Below are 24077 nucleotides of genomic sequence, written 5' to 3'. Positions count from 1 at the left end.
AATATAATTATATATATATATATATATATATATAATATATATATATATATATATATATATATATATATATATATATATATATATATATATATATATATATATATATATATATATATATACACACACACACACACATAAGGGTGGGTGGCTGTTCTTCTCTCAAGCTCGGATTCTCTATCAGTCCTGGGAGCTTGAGGGTCTTACACAGTATCTTAACTGTTCCTTGGACTGCGCTTTTCTGAACAGAGCTGTCTGATGTTTTACCAGGTATCTGTTGGAGCCACTTCCCCAGTGTGGGGCACACAGCCCCCAGTGCTCCGATCACTATGACCCTCCAGGCCTTCTCCAGTTCTTACTTGAGACCTTGGTACTTCTCCTGTTTCTCATGCTCCTTTTTCCTGATATTTCCATCACTAGGGATGGCTGCATCGATCACTACGCCTTCCCTTTGCTGCTTATCCATGATCACTATGTCCGGTTGGTTGATCACCACTATTTTATCTCTCTGGATCTGGAAGTACCAGAGGATCTTCGCCCTCTCACCACCTTGGGGGGAGTTTCCCACTGGGACTTGGGGGTCTCCAGTCCATATTCTGCACAGATGTTCCTGGACCACTACTTGGTTATGGCACTCCATGTATTCTTTGCCTGCTAGTAAGTTGCACCCTGCTGGGAGGTGCTGGATTGTTTCAAGGGCTCAATTGCAAAGTGTGCACATGGGGTTCTGCCTGCATGGTAAATCTAGGCCTCAATCGCTCTAGTGCTCAGGGCCTGCTCCTGTGCTGCCATGATGAGTGCCTCTGTGCTGTCCTTCGGTCTAGCCCTCTCCAGCATTAATAGTGGTACATTCCATGCAGGGGCTTTTTCTCCCATGATGGTTCTTCCATCTCATGTTCCTCCAGACTCCATTGTCTGAGACATTCACTAAGTGCTTCATCCTTCGGTGCCCTCTTCCTGATGTATTCGTGGAGCTTGGGGTGGAACCCTTCATGCATGGTGAGCAGCTTCAGTGTTTTGATACATATATATATATATATATATTTACACACATATAGAAAATGGAAAAGCACAGACAACAGGGTAATTGATTCAAAAACAAGTATTCTATTTTAGTTTTCCAACATGAGTAGAAGCTCCATCAGACAATTTGGCACTCCATCTCCAAATGGCAGTGAATGTTGCTGTTTGACTTTAAGATTTTACAAATCCCAAAATGCGTAATGTCACATTGTAACATCACATTAGTTTTTAACCTTAATGTCCACTTGACTGTAATAAGAGGGTGAGGGAGGAAGGGGTAGCGACTTCTCACAGGAAGTAGCTTGAATTGGCATTTTCTGAAAACACTTTACAATTTCCCGCTTTGGTCAAAAACCCACATAATGAGACAAGACAAATACATAAAAGCTCAACTTATACTACAGGAATATTTACATAAACTTGTAGAAATGCCTTACAAAGTCCAGTTTCAAACAATAATTATTTTTGTTGAAATAATAGGTGTCTACCTAGCTTTGTTTGTCTCTGTGAAAATAGACACACTCATGGCTTTATTATAATTTACTCAGTTCGGGTCATACTTTTCCTACAATTAATGGTCAGGATCAATTCACTTCATTATTATTGTTGCCTTCCTCTGCAGCAACAAACTTGATCTCAGCATTAGCAGTCCTTGAAGCCATGCTGCTATCTCTGACCTTGTGCTTGAACAGGAAGGGGAAGGTCTTTCTGAAGGACTTCTGAAAACTGGCTCCCATGAAACCGTAAACGATGGGGTTTACTGAGGAGTTGGCGTAAGACATGCAGTTAGCCCATGTTTTGATCTTGTACGTTGTGTAGTTGGGTCGGTAGTTTGGATAGAAGGACTGAAAAAGGGCAAAAATCTGGATGGGACCCCAGCAGATAGCAAAGAGGAGGACTATCACCACAACCATTTTGGAGACTTTGCTCCTGATGCTGATTGTTCTCTCAGAAAGAAGGTGGACCTACGGAAGAAACCAGAATAGACAAGCCTTTAAAAGTTTGCAGTGACTTGGTTGTTTTGTATTTCCTGTTTCATTCACTTTAAACCACAACTTGAGCAACCGTGGACCTGATTTAGCCACCTGAGGTCTATCATTTGGTTTGACAGTAACAAAATGAGGTCGTTTAGGTGCCAGCCTCAGTGGTAATCAATGGTATTGCATAGATTTGGCAGACTCGCTTTAAAGCTAAATTCCATTTACATTGGAGGTCACAGCTCATCACTTGGAATAATGTCATAATACACTTTACTGTGAATTCTGTTTATAAGCTTCTACGATGTCAAACCATTTATTTCCATGCAGTGCTGCATTAAATTTCACTAAGATCTTGTTTTGATGAAATTATAGTGTGGCCACTGCCTAAAGCCTTCTCCACAACATGCAAAGATTCTTCATGGGGTTACAGTCAGGACTCTGTGGTGGCCAATCCATGTGTGAAAATGATGCCTTATGCTCCCTGAACCATTTTTTTTCCACAATTTGCACCTGATGAATCCTAGCATTGTCATTTTGGCAAATGCCCATTCCATCAACCAAAAAAAACTTGTGGAATAGCTAGATCAATCAGTATATCCAGGTGGTCAGCTGACCTCATTCTTTGGGCACATAATATTGCTGAAACTAGACCTGACCAACTGCAGCAACCCCAGATCGTAGTACTGCACCCACAGGATAACACAATGGGCAACATGCATGATGGGTGACTCTGCCTTTCGTCTTACCTTGATGCTCCCATCACTCTGGAACACTGTAAATCTGGACATGACATTTCTTTCATTTCTCCAGACTCCAAACCTTATGCTACCAATCAAATTGAAGCCTTTTTCTCTGGTTAGCCTCACTGATTAGTGGTTTTCTTATGGCTACACAGCTGTTCAGTCCCAATACCTTGAGTTTCTTCACATTGTACATGAGGAAATGCTCTTACTTTCACTATTAACCCATTAAGTACCATCGTATGAATGAAAGGTCGTATGTTGCATCACTGGCAATGCAATAAAACTCAAAGAATCAACCGTAGCTCTGAATCCTATTGTTTTTCTTCAGCTGATGTCTCTTAACATCTAAGTGATTGTTGATCACTATCATTCAGGATTTGTTTTTGACCACATTTCCTCCTCGACGATGATAGCTCCTGACTATCCTTCTAGTTTTTAATGTGTTGAACAGTTCTTCATTTCAATAGTTTCATCTATCTTACATGTTTTTGCATGCATGTGACCTTTGTTAAACAGACTAACATCTTTTCATTACCACGTGATGCATCTTTCAACACAAAGCTACTAATAGCAGCATTAAGGCTTCGATAACTTGTTGCTTGCTGAATCCAAGTGGTAATTAACCAGTAAGAGACTGATATCTTTTTAATTTATTAAATCTAGCAACCTGTTTTTTGTTTTGTGCGTTTGTTTTGTTTGAGTTTTGTTTGTTTGTTTGTTTGTTTGTGGCCAGGCAGTGTATTCAATCCCTTTTCATATGCAGGTTCATCCTCATAAAAATGATTTAATTCTGAAAATAACAGATTCTTTCCAAATTAGCTTGAAGTCATGAAATTAAAGTAGAATTTTCCTCTTTTGTTTTTAAATGTAAGAATGAATTACTTTTCTTGTAGACGTAATTATATATTAAATAAAGCATATATAACTTACATGAATTTACACCTTATTAGCCTAATTAAAGCTAATTTAAAACTTAAATGTTGCTTGTATTTTAATACTGTCTTTTTGTCTTTACAAGTTCCTGAGAACATCTGGTCTCTTCCATTTGCATCAGGTTTTCACTAACTCTGCCCATCTGCAGATTTTATTTAACTTTATTCATTTTACACTACACTTTAAAAATGACATGGAAATGTGCGAACTGCAAACCATAAGTAAAAGGGATAAAAAGCCACAATGTCAGGTATTTTGGATGCAAATGACATTTATTTGCATTTCATATTTTAGTTCTTTAAGCTCAATTTAACAATGATTTTTTTTTTCTGTCCCTGTTGTTGCCAGGCAATGTGAATTAAACAGACCATAAAGCATGTGTTAAAGTGTTCAAAATGGGTTGAAACATCAAAGTAGTTGTTTTAGCACTAAATGAATAAAGTAATACACTGACAAGTCACACTGACAACAAAACTACACACCATATGTGCAGATTTGTCTTTGAGCTTTTAAATGACACAATTTGCTTTTGATATTGAACTACCCACTTTGTCAGAAAGACTGAAAGACTTTTTCAAAGAAATTGGCTTATAAAGACCTTTTAACCCTTTAACTGACTGAATACCAGTAGTTGTAGGGGCTTGCACTTCTGAATGACAATAAGAGATATGCATTCAGTAAAACAAACCTTGTCCATACCTGGTAATTGTTGTCAACAGGTTGTACTGTGGGCTGGCCAACTCTTTTCACCATAAGAGTGTAGCAGAAAGAGATGGTGAGCACAGGCAGCAAGTAGGCTGCAATAAACTGGTAGAGGATGAATGCCCTCTCATGAGTCTTAGATGGAAATCTTTCCATGCAGTATTGTCTTGGACCATACCAGTAACCCTCTTCTATACGCTGGTACATTAAAATAGGAGTGGACAAGACGAAGGAACCTGGACAGAGTTACAGGTATATTAGTTTAAATTGCACAAGCTCATTTTTTACACATCCTATGAGCAAGTTAGAAAATGAGAGAACATACCAATCCAAATGCAGATGCTGACAATCATGGCCACTTTTGGGGTGCGATGGCGGAGAGATTTTAGAGGATAGACTGTCACATAACAGCGATCCCCGCTCATTGCAGTCAAAGTGATACAAGTGGCTTGCACTGTCACCTATGGAAAAAAAAAAGATAGGAGAACAAATCCTTTACTTACACTTGCATTATGTTCTTTAAGCGTATATAAAGCACAACCCCGTCCTCTTTAAACTTCTACTAAATTGCACAAACAAATGCTCCAATTGTTGGGGAACATATTAAGATGGATTTGTATATTGGTATGTTTCAGAAAACACTTGATGCACAAAAAGCCTCCAGTAGTATAAATGTCAAGTGTAAGCCCTGAAAACAGAGAACTAAGCACAGATTTTAAATCATGACTGTGCATATGGGCATCTGCAAGTAAGAGCAAAATTGTTTAATGTGTTTCATGAAAAAACTCTTCATTAAAAGTATTTTAAATTGACATATGTACCTCAGTCTCACAGAACCCCTTTGTCTGTAATAAGGTGATTTTAAAGAGATCATAATGTGACTTGCTAGGGAGTGGAATGCCTCTACAAAAGGTATCCTGATCATTGATTATTTATATTTACAGTCTAAATGAGCAAAAGTTGGTTGACTGCATTCCCAAAGGTGCTTACTATGTTCAGTTTCTACAATAAATCAACTACAATAAATAAAGATAAATAAATAATGCTGCAGTCACAAATAGAAAACATTAAAACTGTTTCTGAACAGTCTGATGCTGACGGTTTCTGTGTAAAAAAACTAAACAACAAAAAAAAGAACAATTTATTAGTCATTAAAGCCATTAGCATGCATGCCTGGGTGAACCAGTAGTTAAGAATGATGCGAAATCCCAACAGGGAAGAGATTGCTTGACAACGCCCTGTGTTTTAGAGAGCTACTTATCAAAACAAAAGAATGAGTGCACAGAAGGTGCTCAGAGACCAAGAAATTCATGAATCACTTGTGTATAATCCGATGACTATACTCATGTCCCAACATGGGACAACTTTTATGTTCTTAAATCATTCTTGTAAAAACACGTTAGTTCTGAGTCCAAAAGGTTCTCATGGTATTGAATTAAAAGATGGATTTACAAAAAATACATATTACAAGTACAATTTTTGGCACATGCTCTGCAGCTGAATATAGTTGTGTGTCACTGACACGTAGGATATAAAATGTCTGTAACCTGGCATCATGGAGCGACTGAGTCGCTTTATTCTCTGTAGGTGAAGTCAGTTTCTCCAGGTGATGTTATAACACAAAAGTTGAAGCTTAGCTAAATGTATAATAAATTGAACGTACACAGTCACAGTTAGTGACTGACTTACATGTGATTTGTTGGAGCGGATTTCTCTGGTAAGTTGTAATTTAAGTAAAGACCACTCTTTGAAAAATGTAGCTATAAAAAAAAAAAAGTGAATCATTGTTTCAGGAGCTGAAGCTTCAGTGACAGTTCTGTGTCAAACTGAGAAAATGACTTCTGGGCCTGTGATGAATAATTTCTTGTTTCTTTTGTATTTGTATGTTTTTGTTTGTTTTAGGCATATTATGGCACTGTGTGAGGATTTTCTAATCTTGAGGTTTGCGAGTTGCAGAGCAGATATAGCCTTATAGGTGTACAAAAGCGATATGATTGGATGTGTTTATGAGATGCTTTTTCCTGCACAGCACAGTGATTTTTGCCTTCAGCTCTCCTAAAAGAGATCACTGTCACAGTGGAGACGTGAGAGGTGAAGGTGTGGACCCAAATGCAGAAGTTATGAAGCCAGGATGCAGAAACAGCCATGGATTTATTCCTCCACAGGAACTCAAGACCAACTCTAACACAATGATCCAGCAAAGAAAACCAACAAGTGAGGACTATAAATACACTGAACCAAACGAGAGACTAGTGACACAAATGAACTAACTGAACACAGGTGAAACTAATTAACATAGAACAAAAGCTAAACAGGACATTAGGGAGCTAAAAAGGAAAAACTATAAAATAAAGCAGAAACTAAGACATGAAAAGTCTTAGCCATGACAATAATAAGGGATAATATCTGTCCTGTATGTTAACTTATTTTTCTCTGCCTGTTTTGATTAACCGTTTACTTATAATTTAATCCTAAATACAGTCTTTAATTTCTTAAATGGCGTAATGATGGAGTAAATGATTTTAAAGTGATTTTATGAATTTTTTTGTTGACTTCATTCACATAAAATGAGTTTTTGCATGCTGCACTGAAAACCTCCTTCATATCATGTCATTCCTTTGCCATCCTTTGTAAGGTTTTCTACATACACCTCTATACGGAAGACAGAAGACAATCAATCACCAATACTTTACACGTCCTTTTTTCTTCATGAATTTACCCTTTCTCTATGGGAAGCAGAAGTCTATGTTTTTTTTTTCTGTTTTTGGATTCTTCTGAGGTTTTATGTGCAAATTAACCTGCATATTTATAACCTGAAAAGCATGCAGTGATAAATGTGAGGGTTAAAGCATTCAGAGTAAGTCACAATGCAAGGAAGCTGCATTTGCGATAAGTATTTTTCCATTTGCATATGAACAAATCATCCCATTTTCAATTTAATGAGGTTCAGTGATATTTGATTCAATTAAACTTAATGAGAAACACATTAAAGGAAGAGCGGAGGAAGATTCGCTGTTGTGTGCAGTTTGATTGTAACATCACACTTTGAAAAAAAAACTTTTGGTACAATGTCACACGCATTTCAAGCAATCCCAGAATTCAAACATACAAATGAATAAATATATGATTTAATCTCACAGTCGTCATACTGGTTGAGAAAACACCCCAACTCTGTATTATTGTGCTGTCCAACATGACTGTACATTTGTTTTCAGTTAAGCTAAACAGAAATAAATCCAACACTTTATGTACACCAACAAAAGTCTAAGACATTTATACAAATGAGTAAAATAATCCATAATTCTAAGGAATATGTTCTTGGGTTACTAAAGATCTGGTTAAAAATTCCCTCTATGCTCCTTTCCAAACAGGATCTGATTTTGTCCATCTCATTTCGAGGCTTTAGCTTTTTCATCTTACGTGCATCTATGAGGCCAGCACCCATTCCCCTCCAGAGATTTGAAGCAGCACATTAAGGTTTCAAAGGATAGAATGAGAAAGAGAAAAAGGGGTCATGAAGAGTTCAGTACTGAGGCTGCTGAGGAAATCATTCCCACAGTCCTGTAATTTTGAAGATACTTTGTGCATTAAGAAGTCCCCTCTTTCATATTGTCAGTGATTTTGCTCTTCTGTGTGATTTCCTTTTGATTAGGAAATATCTTGTTGCACTGTGCAAAAGTTAGTGGTCAACAACGTTTAATTTAATGAAGTAAAAAAGCTAATCTGAAGCAAGAGTATAAAGTAGTTCAGATTGACTTGTCAGATGTGGTTTTTTAGAGAAGAGCCTCATGTGACCCACCTGCTTAAAAGACTAACTTCTATCTTTCAGCCATCATATCTAAATAAGAAGTGAAAACTTGGTGCTTCATCTGGATTTTTTTCATGAACATCTATAAACTGCTTATATTATTCTTAATCAATGTCCATGACTTGTTATAAATTCATAAACAGAAAATTACACAAAAAAAGCTTGTGTGATTGTGAAGGGCTAAAACCAATGCCTCTCTATGGATCCTCATCAGACATCCTGTATCTAATGGCCATGCATGGAGACTGAACACACCACAAACGGAAATATTTTATTACTCGCCTAAGGTAAGTTAAAAAAAAAAATCATTAGTATTGTGAAGAGATGTATGTGTTCTGCTAGATTTAGGCGACAGCAATACCAATTTTAAATGATATATTAATATAGGGTAACAGAAAAGAAAAAAATTCAAACAATCAATTCAACAGCTTCTATTGTTGTATTTCTACATAATTCCTTTATTTGTTTGATGACCAATTTTGTCACTGACATAATATTATATCTACTGACCTCAGGTGAATGATTTAGTGGAATTTTCTGCAGCAGTTCAGTGAAACAGGTTGGTCTTTCTGCTTATATTCTCTTAGGATTTCTTGTAGAACAGAATAGACTTATTTCAGAATAGGACTTGGAAAAGGAGTTCAGGAGGATCGTAAAGAGGCTAAACTAAACTACAAAGAAAAACAGAAACAAGCATCAGGAAATGGGAGGCATGACAGGGTCTGATCATTGTTGGATTGAAAATTTATTTTGATCAAGGCCCGTTGGTAAACTGAGGAGTTTACATTGTGCATTTCAATGTTTAGTCAGATCAAAGTGCTCCATGTGAACACATCTAACAGATTTCTTAAAAAAAAAAAGAACATGAATTAGGAACGAGTATTAACAGTGTGTAATTCTGAACGCTTCTGCCATACCTGGATCAGAGATAAACATTTTTGTTTCTTTTTTCATTTGTTTTTGTTAACTTTCTTGCACTATTCTTTATATGCTGTCGGAAAAACAGTATACAGTATGCAATTCTATTTGTGTTAAGTTTGGAGGGAAAATATTTAAAATTTCACTGCTGTACCTCCAAAGATCCCAAGTTTTTTATTTCTTCTGGATGTTATAGATGAGCAGGGCCCGTGTAAGCAGAAGCCTAAGCCTTGTCAGGAAACAGGAGTTTTTGATGGTGAAAAAAGTTCTCGTATGAATAATATAGGGGGGGGGGGGGGGTTCTACTAGGATGAAGAGTCTCAGGATGTCTTTTTTCCATGAGGATGGAGAGTCTCGGGAGGTAAAGGATAGCCTCAATGTTGCTCATATTTTTCTTTTTTTGTACTGAAACATTTTTCATGTGTGAAACACAGCTGAGTTTTTCCACCAACTTTCACAAATAAAATCATTAGAATCAGCCCCCCTTCAGTTTGCAGGTTAAAGAAAATTTTATAGGACCTGCAGTAGATGGGTCTGTAATGTTATTATGTGGCAACATAACTGTTTAACAGTCAAAAAGTCTGCTTTTGTTGTCAATGTTAATTTAAGCTCAGATCAGGAGTCTTCACAGCTACGTTGGTCTTCTATCTAAACTGTTTTGTATATGTGTCTCTAAGACCTAAGCTGTATTCGCAGCTTGCAGTGCCACCACCTAGTTGAAGCTAAGCTATGAACTTCTATATCCTAATATTTTTGAATGGCTTGCTTTATTTTGCTATGAAAAAAATGCTTTAATTATATAAAGCATTTTATATTGCTTTTTGGAATGAAAAGCTTATAAATCAAGTTTGGTTTGATTTTAATATTAAATGTTGAACGAAAGTGCACATGGCTTTTTATGAAATCTGGTTTTCATAACATCTATTCCTTGAGATCGTAGCAAATGATGATTTCATAGAGATACAAACTATCATTTACAAAATTACTTTTGTAGATTCATTGATCATCATAAACATGTGAGTGAGTCCAGATATAGTTTTCTTCACTTGCTGTGGGCTGCAAATGAAAAGTAAACTTTCATAACAAAAAAAAATATGCTACAACAAATCCCCGCTGCTTTTATTTTATAGATAGGACAGCTATTAACAATACATTTCTTGTTATGGAAACAGAAACACCTGAAAAGTAATTAAATAGTTGAAATAGTTATGAAGTGGCTCTCATTGATCAATAATCATTTCAAGCCTTCATATATTGATACATATTTATATGTATTGATATCTCTCAGAGGCAGCTTTAAAAAAACCATTTTAGAAGTGCTTTTGATTAATCTTTTTTGGGGTTGTAATTGTTTTCATCCCATTATAAGTTTAGTTTATTATTTTACTGTATGTTGACGTTTATATATTGTGTTTTCGTCCTAAATTTGTGATGTTATTTCAATGTTTTTATTTGTTATTTAATGTTTCCTAATGTGTCATTATTTCTATGTTTGATGTTTTTATTCTCATATTTTTATTTCATCTTAACATTGTGTATTTTTCCAGTGTCTTAGCTTCCTGATACAGTTAATGGGGTAAGGAAAGCATCCCTTGAGACATGATTTTACGTGTTTGCTGTGTTGTGTATATGTGGCTTTTATGTGTTCTACATTTAGGGGGATTTGATGGATAAAACTGTTTTTTTTTTGTTTTTTTTTTTGCTTTTAATGTAAAGCATGTTGAATTATATTTGTCATTTTATGGAAAGTTCTTTATAAATCGAGATTGATTGATTTGATATATTCTCCTACATGCTTTTATTTCATGACAAAGTATTGATTGCAATGTAATTCTCTGCCACGTTGCTTATACACAGCTGCCATGGTTCTTTTTAGCAACTCTTGGTTGTTTTTGTTGAACTGTGTTTTAATAAATTTTGTGAAACTACTCCAGCTACAAGTACTTATTTCCTAGAAAAATATGAGCATCTTAGGTTGAAATACAAATCAGCTTTCCAGTGTCATTATAATTATTTAAGACCTAATTACCCTTCTCTCCTCTACATGAATTGAAAATAATGGCGAGGTTCTTGGCAGGAAACTCATTACAAACAGTTGAAAAAGAAGCTGAATGAACCAAGAGAAAAACGGACAAAGCGGCTTGTGTGACATGAATGAGAAAGTTCAAATAAAAGGTCAATACTTGGAAAAAAGACATGCTCAGAAGCTGCCAAATCTGCACATTCAACTGAAATTACATCTACCATGTTATTTGATTAAAAATGACTTTTGTTCATCAGTCTGCCTGCTCTCTTGGTCTACCTCTCACACTGAAATGTTGGAATTAATCATGTTTCTTTTTGAGCCAGGCAGATTTTTGTTTCCAGCTATATCTTAGTATCAAATAAGATGTACGTTTAGCCCTATTGCCAAAGAAAATGTAAAGTAAAATTATTTTCAACTTTTTTTTTATTTTTTTTTTTTTATCAAATAGTTATTTAAAAGTTCATGGTTTCTTCATTGAAGAAGAAAGATTTTTTTTTTTTTTTTACATGCAATGAGTACTTAGTAGATGACTGAACCATAATTAAAGAGCAGCAGAGGAGTGATCTTCATGATCTGAATTGCTGCCTATTCATTGCAATGGAATTTAAATTGTTGATATCTACTCAGTAATTTTTCATTCACCATCTGCTTGTTATTACGTCGATCTAAAAATGTGATGTTCTATGATGGCTGTGAACCTGGCCCGCCATGAGAACTTGGGTTATGTGTGATGTGTTTGTCATTTAGGCAGAGGCATTCTGAGATTCTTCATAAACCTTTTAATGCCAGCTCCAAGAGTTAATGGACAAAAAAATCTTTTTTTTTTTTTTTTTTTTTTTTTTTTTTTTGTCTGGTCTTTATTTAGTCTTTTATTCAAAGATAAATAAATGGAAAAAAATTTAAGTTATTTGCATATAGGTACAGTTTATTATAGCACAACGTCTCAGAATCATTGTAGTGCCAAAGGTATCCACCAGAGAGCAGACGACAAGTATCTATATGCATAGATCAGGGATCCTTAGTCCTGCTTCTTCAGAGCAGGTGTCCAGCAGGTCTTAGTAGTTTCCCTGCTGCAACAAACCTGATTCATTCTCATGGTGGATGCCATTTATCTATCAAGCACCCAAGAGTAGTTGGTATCATTGCCAGGCAGTTGGTGTTCCTGCAGCACCAGCTCAGAAAAAAGACACTTCCTAAACAGCCAATCAGTGAGTTAGGCCATATAAAACCAGAATAATCACAAACCAGTAAATAAAAGTTTACCATGCGTACACAAGGCAATTTTGGAGATAATGATCAACAAATCACACATACCAATTTGACATGCCACAAACCATCCCACCAGAACAACATAATTATCGATAACAACAACTTGGTACTGTTTACACTACAAATAGTGGATTAAAAAAAAGCATGTCCGCTGACGGCAGAGTGTGCACAACAGAGGGAACATAACCCGATAAGAAGTAGCAGATACAAGGCAACTAGCTCTCGCCACCACGGCAATGGCCGAGCCACAAGTTGACACAACACACTAAACTGGATTCATGTCTACATTTTGAGCAAAGTTTTACCATATTATGACACAATTAGTCTCTTACATTAATGTATGACATATAATGCAGTGGGTTTTAAAGAGTTAATATCAAGTATTGCTCACAAAGAAAGTTCTTGCATGCAATTCTACTGCCTTTTGCCCAATTATGCCCATCTGCTGCCATCTGACTATCCGCTTATCACCTATTGCTGCTCTGAATTAGAGTGATAGTGAGAGGAGACCAATTAGTCAGCAGTGCCAAAGTAAGACACCAACACTTCAGAAGTTTTTGGAACTAATTCTGTCTCAAAATTGATCAATATTTTTAATTTTGATCTATGCTAATAGCTTTTTGGACCAATGCATCTATTTAAATCAGTGTCATTACACCCCTAATAACCACCAACATGCACCAATGTGTTGAAATGCAAAAGGCTCTGACTTAATTTAAGTGTGTCACAGGTCAAGAATGAGAGTGTGTTGCCTCAGTAAATAGAATTAGAGCAGATGCAAATCATTTTAATTTACAAACATAGACTGTTGCACTGTCTTTGACTTTATATGAAATATTTCCTGTTTACAGGAAGATGAAGCAACCAAAGCACACGCCATTGTTAAAGCAAGGACAAACAAATGTGACAATACAGTCTGAAATTACAAAATAATGTACAAAATAATGAAATAAGACAAAACATTTTCTTTAGAAATAGCAAAACAGGTGATAAATGAGGCCATGATGACAATAGGATGTGGATTCTTATATTTTCATGAAATATCAATAGTTGTTTTATGGACTAAAAGACTTAAATTGAGCTGAGGAATGCTGACTTTCAATCTTATATCCAGTGTTATTACCTTTCACAATAAGACTGAGTAGAGTGGAGATCGTCTCTGTATTATAGCAGGATGCATTTACCCATCTTAACTTTATGTGAAATTTATGTTTGAAGAGGCATAAGAATTTTTTAAGCATTTAAAAAGTTGTAGAACGTTCTCCTCTCCATGAAAAGTTTGATTGTTGCGTTATTAAATGGCAAGAACATAAAGTATCAATGAAAGCCAAAGTACGGACTGTTCCTGAGTGTGGTAATGCCAGACTTTCTTGTTATTTTTTTCTTCGCCTTTTGTTTTTTTAGACTCTAGTGACCTTTATTGAAAGAGAAACTCTGGACATGTGCAGGGAGAGGTGGTAAAGTCAATACTATATGCTAGGCTCACTGCAGTGAGGACTTTAAGGCTTTTTGAGCAAACAGGAAAAAAAAAAAAAAAAGAAAAGAAAAAGCATTTGAACTCACTTGAAAGAAGATTGAACTTGTCCAACAGATGTCAGGAGTTACATTAAATGCAGCACCTCCCATCTGCAGCTAGAGCTTCTTCTTTGAACAAGATGACATTACATTGTCTGAGTAATAAACCTGTACTTACTGCAGGCCCAACTGGGAGTGGCAGATCCCTGACACAGGCGTTTCATGTTGCAAGCAGAGCTAGTTTCTATGGGTGCTACTTCATACTGGATGCCCACCTTTGTGTAAAACATGTATGAAGACTGTTTTTTTCTGTTGTTGTTATTTCTTTACCTGCTGCAAAAAGGCAACAAACTTGCACATGAAATTGCCAAAGATCCATCCGGGGAGAGGGTAGAGTGTGGCTGTGAAGGGGACACAGCACACCAAGAAGATGATGTCAGTGGCTGCCAGGTTTGCTGCACAGAGAGAAAACAACATGATGCACATGTTAGATCTACAGTTTGCAATGTTCTGCTCCTCCTGCATAAAGATGTGGGAGGTAAACGTGACATGGATTGTTCAGTGACTCCAGAGAAAATACATCTCACCACCATCCCATCCCAGGTAGGGGAAATAACATGATATAACAACAGCAGTACACCTATTCCTTTCCTGATTTATCACAGATTGCAATATCTGTGTGGTAAGAGGGTGCTTAGAGGAAGGGCAAGGGGTCGAGTTGGGCCTTTTTGTGTGGAGTCCAAAGACATGTTAGGTCAATTGGTCTCTTCGATATTGCCCCTAGGAATGAATGCAAGTGGTGGTTTGTTTCTCTGTGTTAGCCATGCAATGTACTGGTGACATATCCAGGCTATACACTGCCTCTAGCTCAGGCACCAGACCCCCATGATCCTGCACTGCAAAAAGCAGGTATAAAAAATTATGTTTGAAATGCAAGGAGCAACCTAACTGTTATTGTTTCTGTCTCTCAAAAAGCCACTTTAACCCCACATCAGGCTAATGCAAAAGTGTTTCTCAAGTCTTGGAGTCACACACCCTTTGTAAAGCTTTTCTCCTCCATACTACTGTAAAATATTTAATGTATGACATTGGGAGTGTTTTGAATTTGACACAGTTTAGCACTTGTTAATAAGACAAAGCAGTGGTAAGGAAAGCTAAAATATCTAAATTCTTTATGGTTTTTCTGTCTGTTTTTCAGATGTCTCATATTATTTTTGCATCTGGTAATCATATGCTATCTCTACACATTTTTGATGCTTGCAAACTGTATTTTTGGCCTTTTCACTAAGTCAGGAAATTCACATGTTTCTCTGGCCATAAAGTGTGATTTCATTTTATAACAGAGGTGTTTCATCCAACAACCGAAGAGGGTGCTGAACATAAAAAAGAAATAAAAATAAAAGAAAACCAAACACACAAACATCACCACTCATAGACCATTTTTTGGGAACCAGCATTTGGTTTGGATATAAAAGACAGTTTGGGCTTTATATGAACAGAAGTAAAGATTGCAGCATTTACAAAGTGTCAGCTAAACGAACGGGATGTTGAGCAAACAGGTGAGCTGGTTCACCTGAACTAACCTGATTAACATGTGTCCCAGTATTACTCTGCCAGACGTTCAGTTAAAACATAAACCCTCTAAAATCCTTCAGTTTTCCAGATCATTTTTTTTTTACAGGTGTTTAATGGATACATGGGTTGTAGATCAGCTGCAGGAATACTTTACATATTCCTATTCCAGGATCCACACATATGGATCCTGGCTGGTCTGGTGAGTAGTTGTTGCAACATTATCTGGAACAACCATAACATCTCAACTGACTTGCAGAAAAACAGGGTAGGACTTTCTGGCATTGTAAATAATTGGTTTTAGTCCTACCTGAAAGACAGAGACTCCTTGATATTTATAGCTAACCAAAAAATCAAGCAAGCAAGAATAACCTGAGTTTCCCCACGACTCATCTTCAGGTCCCTGCAGATCAACATCTACTTGCTCCCATTCACTCAGATTAATTAAAAAATTACTTTATTGTTACTGTAATATAATATAACTATGTATGTTACTATAATTCCTGATAGCACACACACTCATCTCACCTGGAGACTGTAGCCTGATCCAAACACTGATCAAATGCACTCTTTAAATGAGAAAATTGGATGCACCAAAACTTCTTTCGTAAAATGAAGGCAAAACTGGAAAAAAACATTTTTTTCAGTTTTTTCTTGCTCTGTTTAATTTCTTTCATTTCATTTTTAAGTATCTATCTAATGTACATATTAATGATTCCTCCACACCTTGCTGATACACTTTTCATGTTTAATGTAAAGACATTAGAATTTTCTTGTACATAAAATTTCCTGTACAAATAAACTTGCCTTGCCGAACTGGAGTACACTGCAGCTTCAAAGATACATTAAACTGGTATCTGGTCAGAAATAAGAGTTGTGCCTTTGTAACATTGTGTAACATGTAGGTCTTTCGAGGGTAGACTGATACTTATTTATTTATCATGAACCACCAACCGGATGTCTGAGGTTACACGCTGCTTACTGTTTTCAGAAGTTTCAGAGGGAAGCTGACATCATATCCAATAAAGTTAAGTCATAAAAATATAACTCTTCCCACTTTAGCTTTCTTTTATATTATCACTACTGCTCATGCTTAAACAAGCTGTATTAAATGAGTTAGTAAATCTTTTATGTTTAGACACCTGTCTTTTCCTCTCACAAATCCACACAGATGAACAAATCATTTGATTTCAGAATCAAAATATCATAATCATAAATATTTAAGCAAGATTAACAGTAGTTGGTGTATTTGCAGCCGACAGTTTGAAGAATTGCAAGGCTTCATCCTTCCGTTATAAAAGTGTCTGCATTTGCATTTAATATCTGGTGTACTGACAGGTGTACAAACTTACACCAAACACAAGGTAAACACTGACGTATGAGGCAGAAACAGATAGGAGCACATCTAAATCTGAACTCCATTCATTATTCAGCAGCTTATAAGGATCTTAGTTTTCAATTTAAGCTTCATTTCCTAACATCATAATTATTCTAGCATGTTTTTAAACATGTTTTTAACAAAGTTATTAATGCAAACAGTAGCTGGACCCCCCCCCCCAAGATGGCAAACAAAGACCCTGTGTCATCACATTTTCTCAATATAAAGATTAATATATAATAACTATCAGATAAGTTGAAATTGTCTTTGTTGGTATAATTTTACAATCTTTAAAAGTGTATGTTTTTCGTCTGAAGTTACATTTGGTGCTTCTGGTGGTCGGTTTTCTGCACAGGACCCAATAACCTTTCCATATTGGTAAATACATGTTAATATCACAGCAGAACGGATAGTGGCAAGAAAGAGAAAACCTGTTCAAACACAATTTTGAAAATTAGGAATTTGTAGAGACTTCAGATTGTTGTAAAAGCCCTGAAAACAGTTTTTCAGTTTTCAGCCTGGTTAGATAGGTAGTAAGATGATGCTCAGCAGTCTTGCAATATCTTCATAAATGTAACATAGCTTTATATAACTTCCTCGATGAAACGTGCAATTATCTTCACAACATGGTTGTAACATTTAGCTTTATTTTAATTGAGACTGAATTTCTTGTGTCAAGTACTGAGAGGCAACTTCAGACGTTACAGCAACATTCTTTAGAGTCTGGCTTTAATTCCTCCTTTTACGTATGTATCTATCATTCTGACAAATGTAACACACACCACGTTTGTTTTAATGGCTGATTTGATCAAATTGTAGTTGCTGGCTCATTATGTTGAGGGATGAGCAGATAGTGCAGGCGCTGATCAAATGATGTTGAATATTAAACCGTTTCAGCACTGTGGCCTTGACATATCTTATCCATGATCAAATTCTTGTCACATCCACAGTGCCTGTTTTAAATACACACATATAAATCCTGCAGTAAATCATATCTCAGTAACAAAACAGAAAAGCATATTACCTTGTTTTCTGTTACATGTATTAAAGATATGTCTCAACAAGGGTCTTTTACTTTAATGTTCAAAGTGTGACGTCTGTTTCAATGTTTTATTTCTTACAATTCTGATTAAAAATGCAATTCAATTCAATTCAATTCAACTTTATTTATATAGCGTCAAATCACGGCAATGCCATCTCAAGACGCTTTACAGACAGAGGGGAAAACATAATGAAGGCCAATTCATAACAGCCTATATAAGGAAACCAACAGATTGAGTTGAGTCCAACTCAATCTCCCATCCTGAGCAAGCACACTGGCAACAGTGGGAAGGAAAAAACTCCCTTTTAACAGGAAGGAAACCTCCGGCAGAACCCGGCTCAGGACAGGCAGCCATCTGCCTCTGCTGTGTGGGGGGAAGAGGACAGAAAGACAACAGACAACAGGAACTGCTACTCCCGGCCAGGGAGACCTGCTGAGACAGGAGACATACATGTTAATGATGCAACACTGTTATGGGGGGGGGGGGGGGGGGGGGGGGGGGGGTGAAAGAAAGAGATAAAGAGAAAAAGAAAGAAGCTCAGTGTATCAGGAAATGTCCCTCAGCAGTCTAAACCTATAGCAGCATAACTAAGGGATGCTAACCATCCCTAGCTATAGGACTTATCAAAAAGATAAGTCTTCAGCCTAGTCTTAAAGGTGGGGAGGGTGTCTGCTTCCCTAACACTAACTGGGAGCTTATTCCATAAGAGAGGGGCCTGATAACCAAAGGCTCTGCCTCCTGCTCGGCTCTTTGAGACTCTAGGAACCACAAGTAAGCCTGCGGTCTGCGAACGAAGTACTCTACTTGGTATATAAGGAACAATGAGGTCTTTGATATATAGTGGTGCCTGGTTGTGGAGGGCTTTATATGTAAGGAGAAGGATTTTAAATTCTATTCTAGATTCAACAGGCAGCCAATGAAGAGAGGCTAAAACTGGAGAAATATGATCTCTCCTGCTGGTTCTGGTCAGGACTCTGGCTGCAGAATTCTGGATCAGCTGAAGGCTTTTCAGGGCATATTTAGGACAGCCCAGTAATAGAGAGTTACAGTAATCTAGTCTCGAAGTAACAAAAGCGTGAACCAGTTTTTCTGCATCACTCCGAGACAGAATGTCCCTAATTTTGGCTATATTACGTAAATGAAAGAAGGCTGTTTTAGTAACCTGCTTAATATGTGGGCCAAAGGACAGGTCAGGGTCAAATATTACTCCAAGGTTTCTCACTGTAGCACTGGAAGCTAAAGTAATGCCATCCAGGTTCATTACAAAACCGGAAAATTTAGCTCTGAGTTTTTCAGATCCAACGAGAATTACTTCAGTCTTATCTGAGTTTAAGAGGAGAAAATTTCTAGACATCCAAGTCTTTATGTCTATGAGACAATTTTGTAGCCTATTGGGCTGATTTGTTTCATCTGGTTTAAAGGATAAGTATATTTGAGTATCATCTGCATAACAATGAAAGTTTATTCCATGCTGTCTAATAATTTTGCCTAAAGGGAGCATATATAGCGTGAAGAGTATTGGTCCAAGTACAGAACCTTGAGGAACTCCATGACTTACTGTAGTTTGGGAGGAGGACTTGTCCTTTACATGAACAAACTGAAGTCTATCAGATAAATATGATTTAAACCAGCTTAACGCTGTACCTGTAATTCCAATCACCTGTTCTAGTCTTTGTAACAGAATGTTATGATCGACTGTATCAAATGCAGCACTAAGATCAAGCAAGATAAGTACGGACACAAGTCCTTTGTCTGAGGCCATAAGTAGGTCATTAGTAACTTTCACCAATGCTGTCTCAGTACTATGATGAGCTCTAAATCCTGACTGAAACTCCTCGCATAAATTATTTCTGCTCAGGTGGGCATGTAGCTGAGCGGAAACTATTTTCTCCAGAATTTTGGACATAAACGGGAGGTTAGATATAGGTCGATAATTTGCTATCACCTCTGGATCCAGAGATTGCTTTTTAAGTAAAGGCTTGATTACAGCAGTTTTAAATGATTGTGGTACGTATCCTGTCACTAAAGACATATTGATAAGATTTAGTAGTGATGTATTAATTAAAGGGAAAATGTCCTTAAAGAGGCTCGTTGGGAGAGGGTCTAAGATACAGGTGGATGGTTTAGATGAAGCTATTATTTTAGTTAATTCAGAGGGTTGGACAGGACAGAAACTATTTAGACACAAGTCAGATCCTGGTTCTAAGGATGCTTCGGAGACCACAACAGGCTCAACATTATAGGTAGAAGGAAGAGTATTGTGAATTTGATCTCTAATAGTGTCAATTTTATTCCTAAAAAAATACATGAAATCATCACAGCTAAGTGAGAAAGGAATACATGGCTCCACAGCGCTCTGGCTCCTAGTAAGCCTAGCTACAGTGCTGAAAAGAAACACTGAAAAATGCAGTGAAATCTAAAGAGTTTTAGCAAGTCAGCAGCAAATTTAATGTAGTCAAATATGCATTTAATAAGTTCTCTACATGCAAGTAGAAAAACAGATATATATGCTGGGATTTGCTGAAATGTGTGAAAGCATACATAAAAACAGCATCTGATGGAAAAATTGTATGAGTTTGATCAACTTAAAAGTCAGTGTTTGGTATGACCATTTTTGGACAAGATCTTTAATAATTTATATAAGTCTCAAAGGCAGAATGCAAGGAACTGTTTTTCCAACTATGCCCATTTGGTCACATGTAGTAACAAATACTGGCTTTTCATGGAAATTTGGTGCTTATTAATGCTAGAATGATTCACAGATCAGTATTTCACAGCGTAACGAGCAAATACGCACTTTCCTCAGGAAATGGTCAAGTTCAAGGACTAAACTGAAAAAGAACATTTCAGGCCTTCATAAAGCCTGGAGAACCATTGCTCTAAGGATCACTTACACCCTTTGATACCTGACCTTAGTAACAGTGGACAGAAAATTCCCCTTTTAAATCTGTTTATTTTGCCCTTCAACAATATTTTTTTTACAAAAAAAATATAAAATAAAAAAACAAACAAAGAAAAAAAAAAAAAAAAAAAAACGATAAAGGAGCAAAAATAATGTGCAAGTGCAAAAGGTATCCACCAGGGGGAAGAAGACATGTTTAAGATTGTATACTGTCAATTGGTAAGTATCATATATAATACATCAGGCATTAAAGGTGTAAAGGAGAAATTCTGAAAACTTTTCCACCTTGGAGGCAGAATGTAAAGTCTATATGTTTATGTATAAAATATCAGTGTCTAAAAACTGAAAACCTAAGCTTTTGCATAGTAAAACTTATGCCAGTTGTCCTGGATTAGATGTCTATATGAAGTATGGAATTTAATGGCTACTTGGGCTAAACATGAACACAGCTGCACACTGGAACCCAGTCATTTTAATGGCTCACCATACTCAGTAACGGTTTGTGATTTTCCACTCTCACTGGCGTGCATGGTACATACCTCTTTAGGTCTGAAAAGGTTACAATCATGAACTGGGAGAACATTTTTTAGGATACTTTTAATATGTTTGATGCTAGACAAACAGATTTAATAACATGTGGGCTTTAACTCTGGCAATGTTGAGCAAGTGAGGATATTTGAACATATATTTGAACATGTTGAACAAAATATGTTATATATCACATGATTCAAGACTTTCTCAGGTATGGGATGGTGAAGAGATCCACTAGTTTTAGTTATTGTACATCCTGTACTTAAGTTTATTTTGTCAAAATTTGAAGAAATCATTAAAATTTGTATGAAGGGGTTCCATGTCATAATGTCTAACTATTAGTCAATATCATTCCGGCAAAAGTGACTAACAAGAGATGACAATTTTGTGGATGCATTTGAGGTTCAACATAATGTAAAATACACAGTAATGTGTAATCTGGAAAAAATGATTAATTTATTAACCACATTAACATCCTTCAATTTTTGCCTCAAAATGTTTGGTTTTTTTTGGATAAAAACTTTGTTTTGAACCAACTTTTTTACTGGATTATTTTACTAAAGTAACAGAACCATTTGTTGTTGCACTGGAGTACACGACTAATGTTTATTGAATTTACAATCATGATTGCAACCTGGAATGGTGAACATCATTCAAATGTCAGGAATTCTAGTTTTCCAACATTGTATAACATTGTATTTGGAAGGGAGACTGAAAGATAAAAACATATTTATTTGTCATGTCCAGCCCACAGCACATCTAATACCAAGCGGTAAATTATAGCTATTCTTCTCTTTAAGTGATAATCACCTTACAAATATTCTCTTCTATGAAAAAGGAAAATAATGGCAAAAAAGTCCTAGTAATCACATTATCCAGTAGTATTTTTTTTAAGAAAACATTGTTTCATAGATCATAAATAATTCTGACATTATCCACAAAGAAAATCAGTCAACTGAAGCTTGTTCATGATTAGTTACTGATAATTGCTCACTTGCACAAGTGAATACATCATAAACTGTCTACAGTAAATTCCAAAAGATGATTGTAATTATTCCTGCTTGTTATAGAAACATGTTCCACTCAGGAAAAGTAGATTTTCATCTGATTTATCATCTCAGCACATATCTCCTCTGCAAGTAGTCAAAGTGAAAAGTACAATCAACAGAGAGTCTTGCATGTCGCTAACTAGTAATTAGATAAATCAGATCCAATGAAAGCACATTCAGCCTCCATGCGAATCCTTTGTGCATCCAAACAATTATTGCGTAACATAAAAAAAGACATTTGAATGAATTTGAGGCTCATAACATTCAATCCAAACACAGATGTTAAAATGACCACTTTCTTTCTCAGTATTACTGTCATAAACTTGTATAAATCGGAAAAACAAACATGTTTTTGCTCACCTATGTAGAAGTTGGTGGCCGTTCTCATCTGCCTGTGCTTTGAAATGACATAAATAACCAGAGAGTTGCCCACCAGTCCAACCAGCATGATGAGAGAGAAGAAGAGAGGGACCAGCCAGGCGTCAGTGAGAAAAGGATGTTGATCTCCTTCCCCATCAGTGTCATCAAAATGTCTTTCCTGTGAAGAGTTTGATTCCGATCCATTGATCCCAGCCTGCTCTGTGGAGTTCCACAGCTCCTCAGAGGAGTACATTGTGTCACTGCTGAATGAATTGTGGTGTGAGGAAAGAAGTAAAAAAAAAAAAAAAAGTGGGGTTTGTAAGAAATAAGGGCAGATGTGGCAATTACAAAATAAAGTGTGTAGTGTCCATGCCCTGGGTCCAGTTTGCCCTCAGGGCAAGGAGAGCGGAGACAAACACATAGTCTGACATGGGGAAAGAAATAAAGACAATATAAAGAAAGAGTAAAAGGTGAAAGAAAAGTGTGAGATGGAAGAAAGAAAGTAATTTCAGACAGTGGTATAGACTGGGGAAAATAAACAAGGCTTATCAAAGTGGTGAAAACAGATCAGACACAATTGGGAAATGGTTCTTCACACCTTTGAACGAAGTACTAAGTTCAGTCCAAAGTAACAACACAGTGGAAGAGAAATTTTGGTTCATGAGAACAGGATGCAGAGGAGTGGGAAACAAACAAGTGGACAAAAAGGCGTCTTTTCATCAGAGCAAGCTTGATAAGACTGCGCTCTGATGCCAGCATATCCCCTTTGTGAGCGCTAAAGCATGCTGTCTTTCCGACTTGCAAGATAAACCTCCAGACAAACAGCAGAGTGTACACTGAGAGGCAGAGAGATGTCTTCTGTGAGCCTTGTCACAAGCAAAAAATCCACAGTTCAGCTTCTTTTCACCTGTTCCTTCGTTGTTTTTTCCAGAGAGATCCAAACCTCATTCCATTCAGGACTATTTCTTTGGCAGAAAGGAGATCAACTTGGTTATTCATACAGAGTTACTGTAGTAGTCAATGTTTGTTCCACATCCTTGACTAAACTATGACTGAAAAAAAACCACTTTGTATTTTAGGAGAGAAATTATCCTCAGCCACAGCCGTTGTTCTTCCTCCCAGCAGAGCCGAGTTGATTTTGGTTTGTGCTTCAGCTCAAACGGCAGAGAGCAGAGTGAAGGGGATGCTCGCGGCTTTATAGAATGAGCAAGAGCAAGGACACACAGGCACATCAGTGAGGGGAGGGTATACACACACACACAGAGTCACGAACACACACACACACACATTGCAACAAATCCTGATGCATGTGGGCTACTGCATGACTT

The 24077-nt window shown here is 36.7% G+C and overlaps 1 protein-coding gene across 1 annotated transcript; it reads right to left on the bottom strand.

Moving 5' to 3' along the window:
• Nucleotides 1-1604: 1604 nt before the first annotated feature.
• kiss1ra (KISS1 receptor a) lies at nucleotides 1605-23002 on the bottom strand (the record flags this gene model as incomplete). The annotated part of the gene is made up of 5 exons (XM_079244259.1): nucleotides 1605-1985; nucleotides 4376-4614; nucleotides 4704-4839; nucleotides 14245-14369; nucleotides 22750-23002. The coding sequence occupies 5 exons, from the start codon at nucleotides 23000-23002 to the stop codon at nucleotides 1605-1607; spliced, it is 1134 nt and encodes a 377-aa protein (XP_079100385.1).
• Nucleotides 23003-24077: the final 1075 nt, after the last annotated feature.

The sequence above is a fragment of the Telmatherina bonti genome, assembly GCF_933228915.1.
Source record: "Telmatherina bonti genome assembly, chromosome: 7".
Lineage (NCBI taxonomy): Eukaryota > Metazoa > Chordata > Actinopteri > Atheriniformes > Telmatherinidae > Telmatherina > Telmatherina bonti.
The sequence above is the reverse complement of the archived record's forward strand: the minus strand, read 5'-3'. Positions and strand labels throughout refer to the sequence as shown.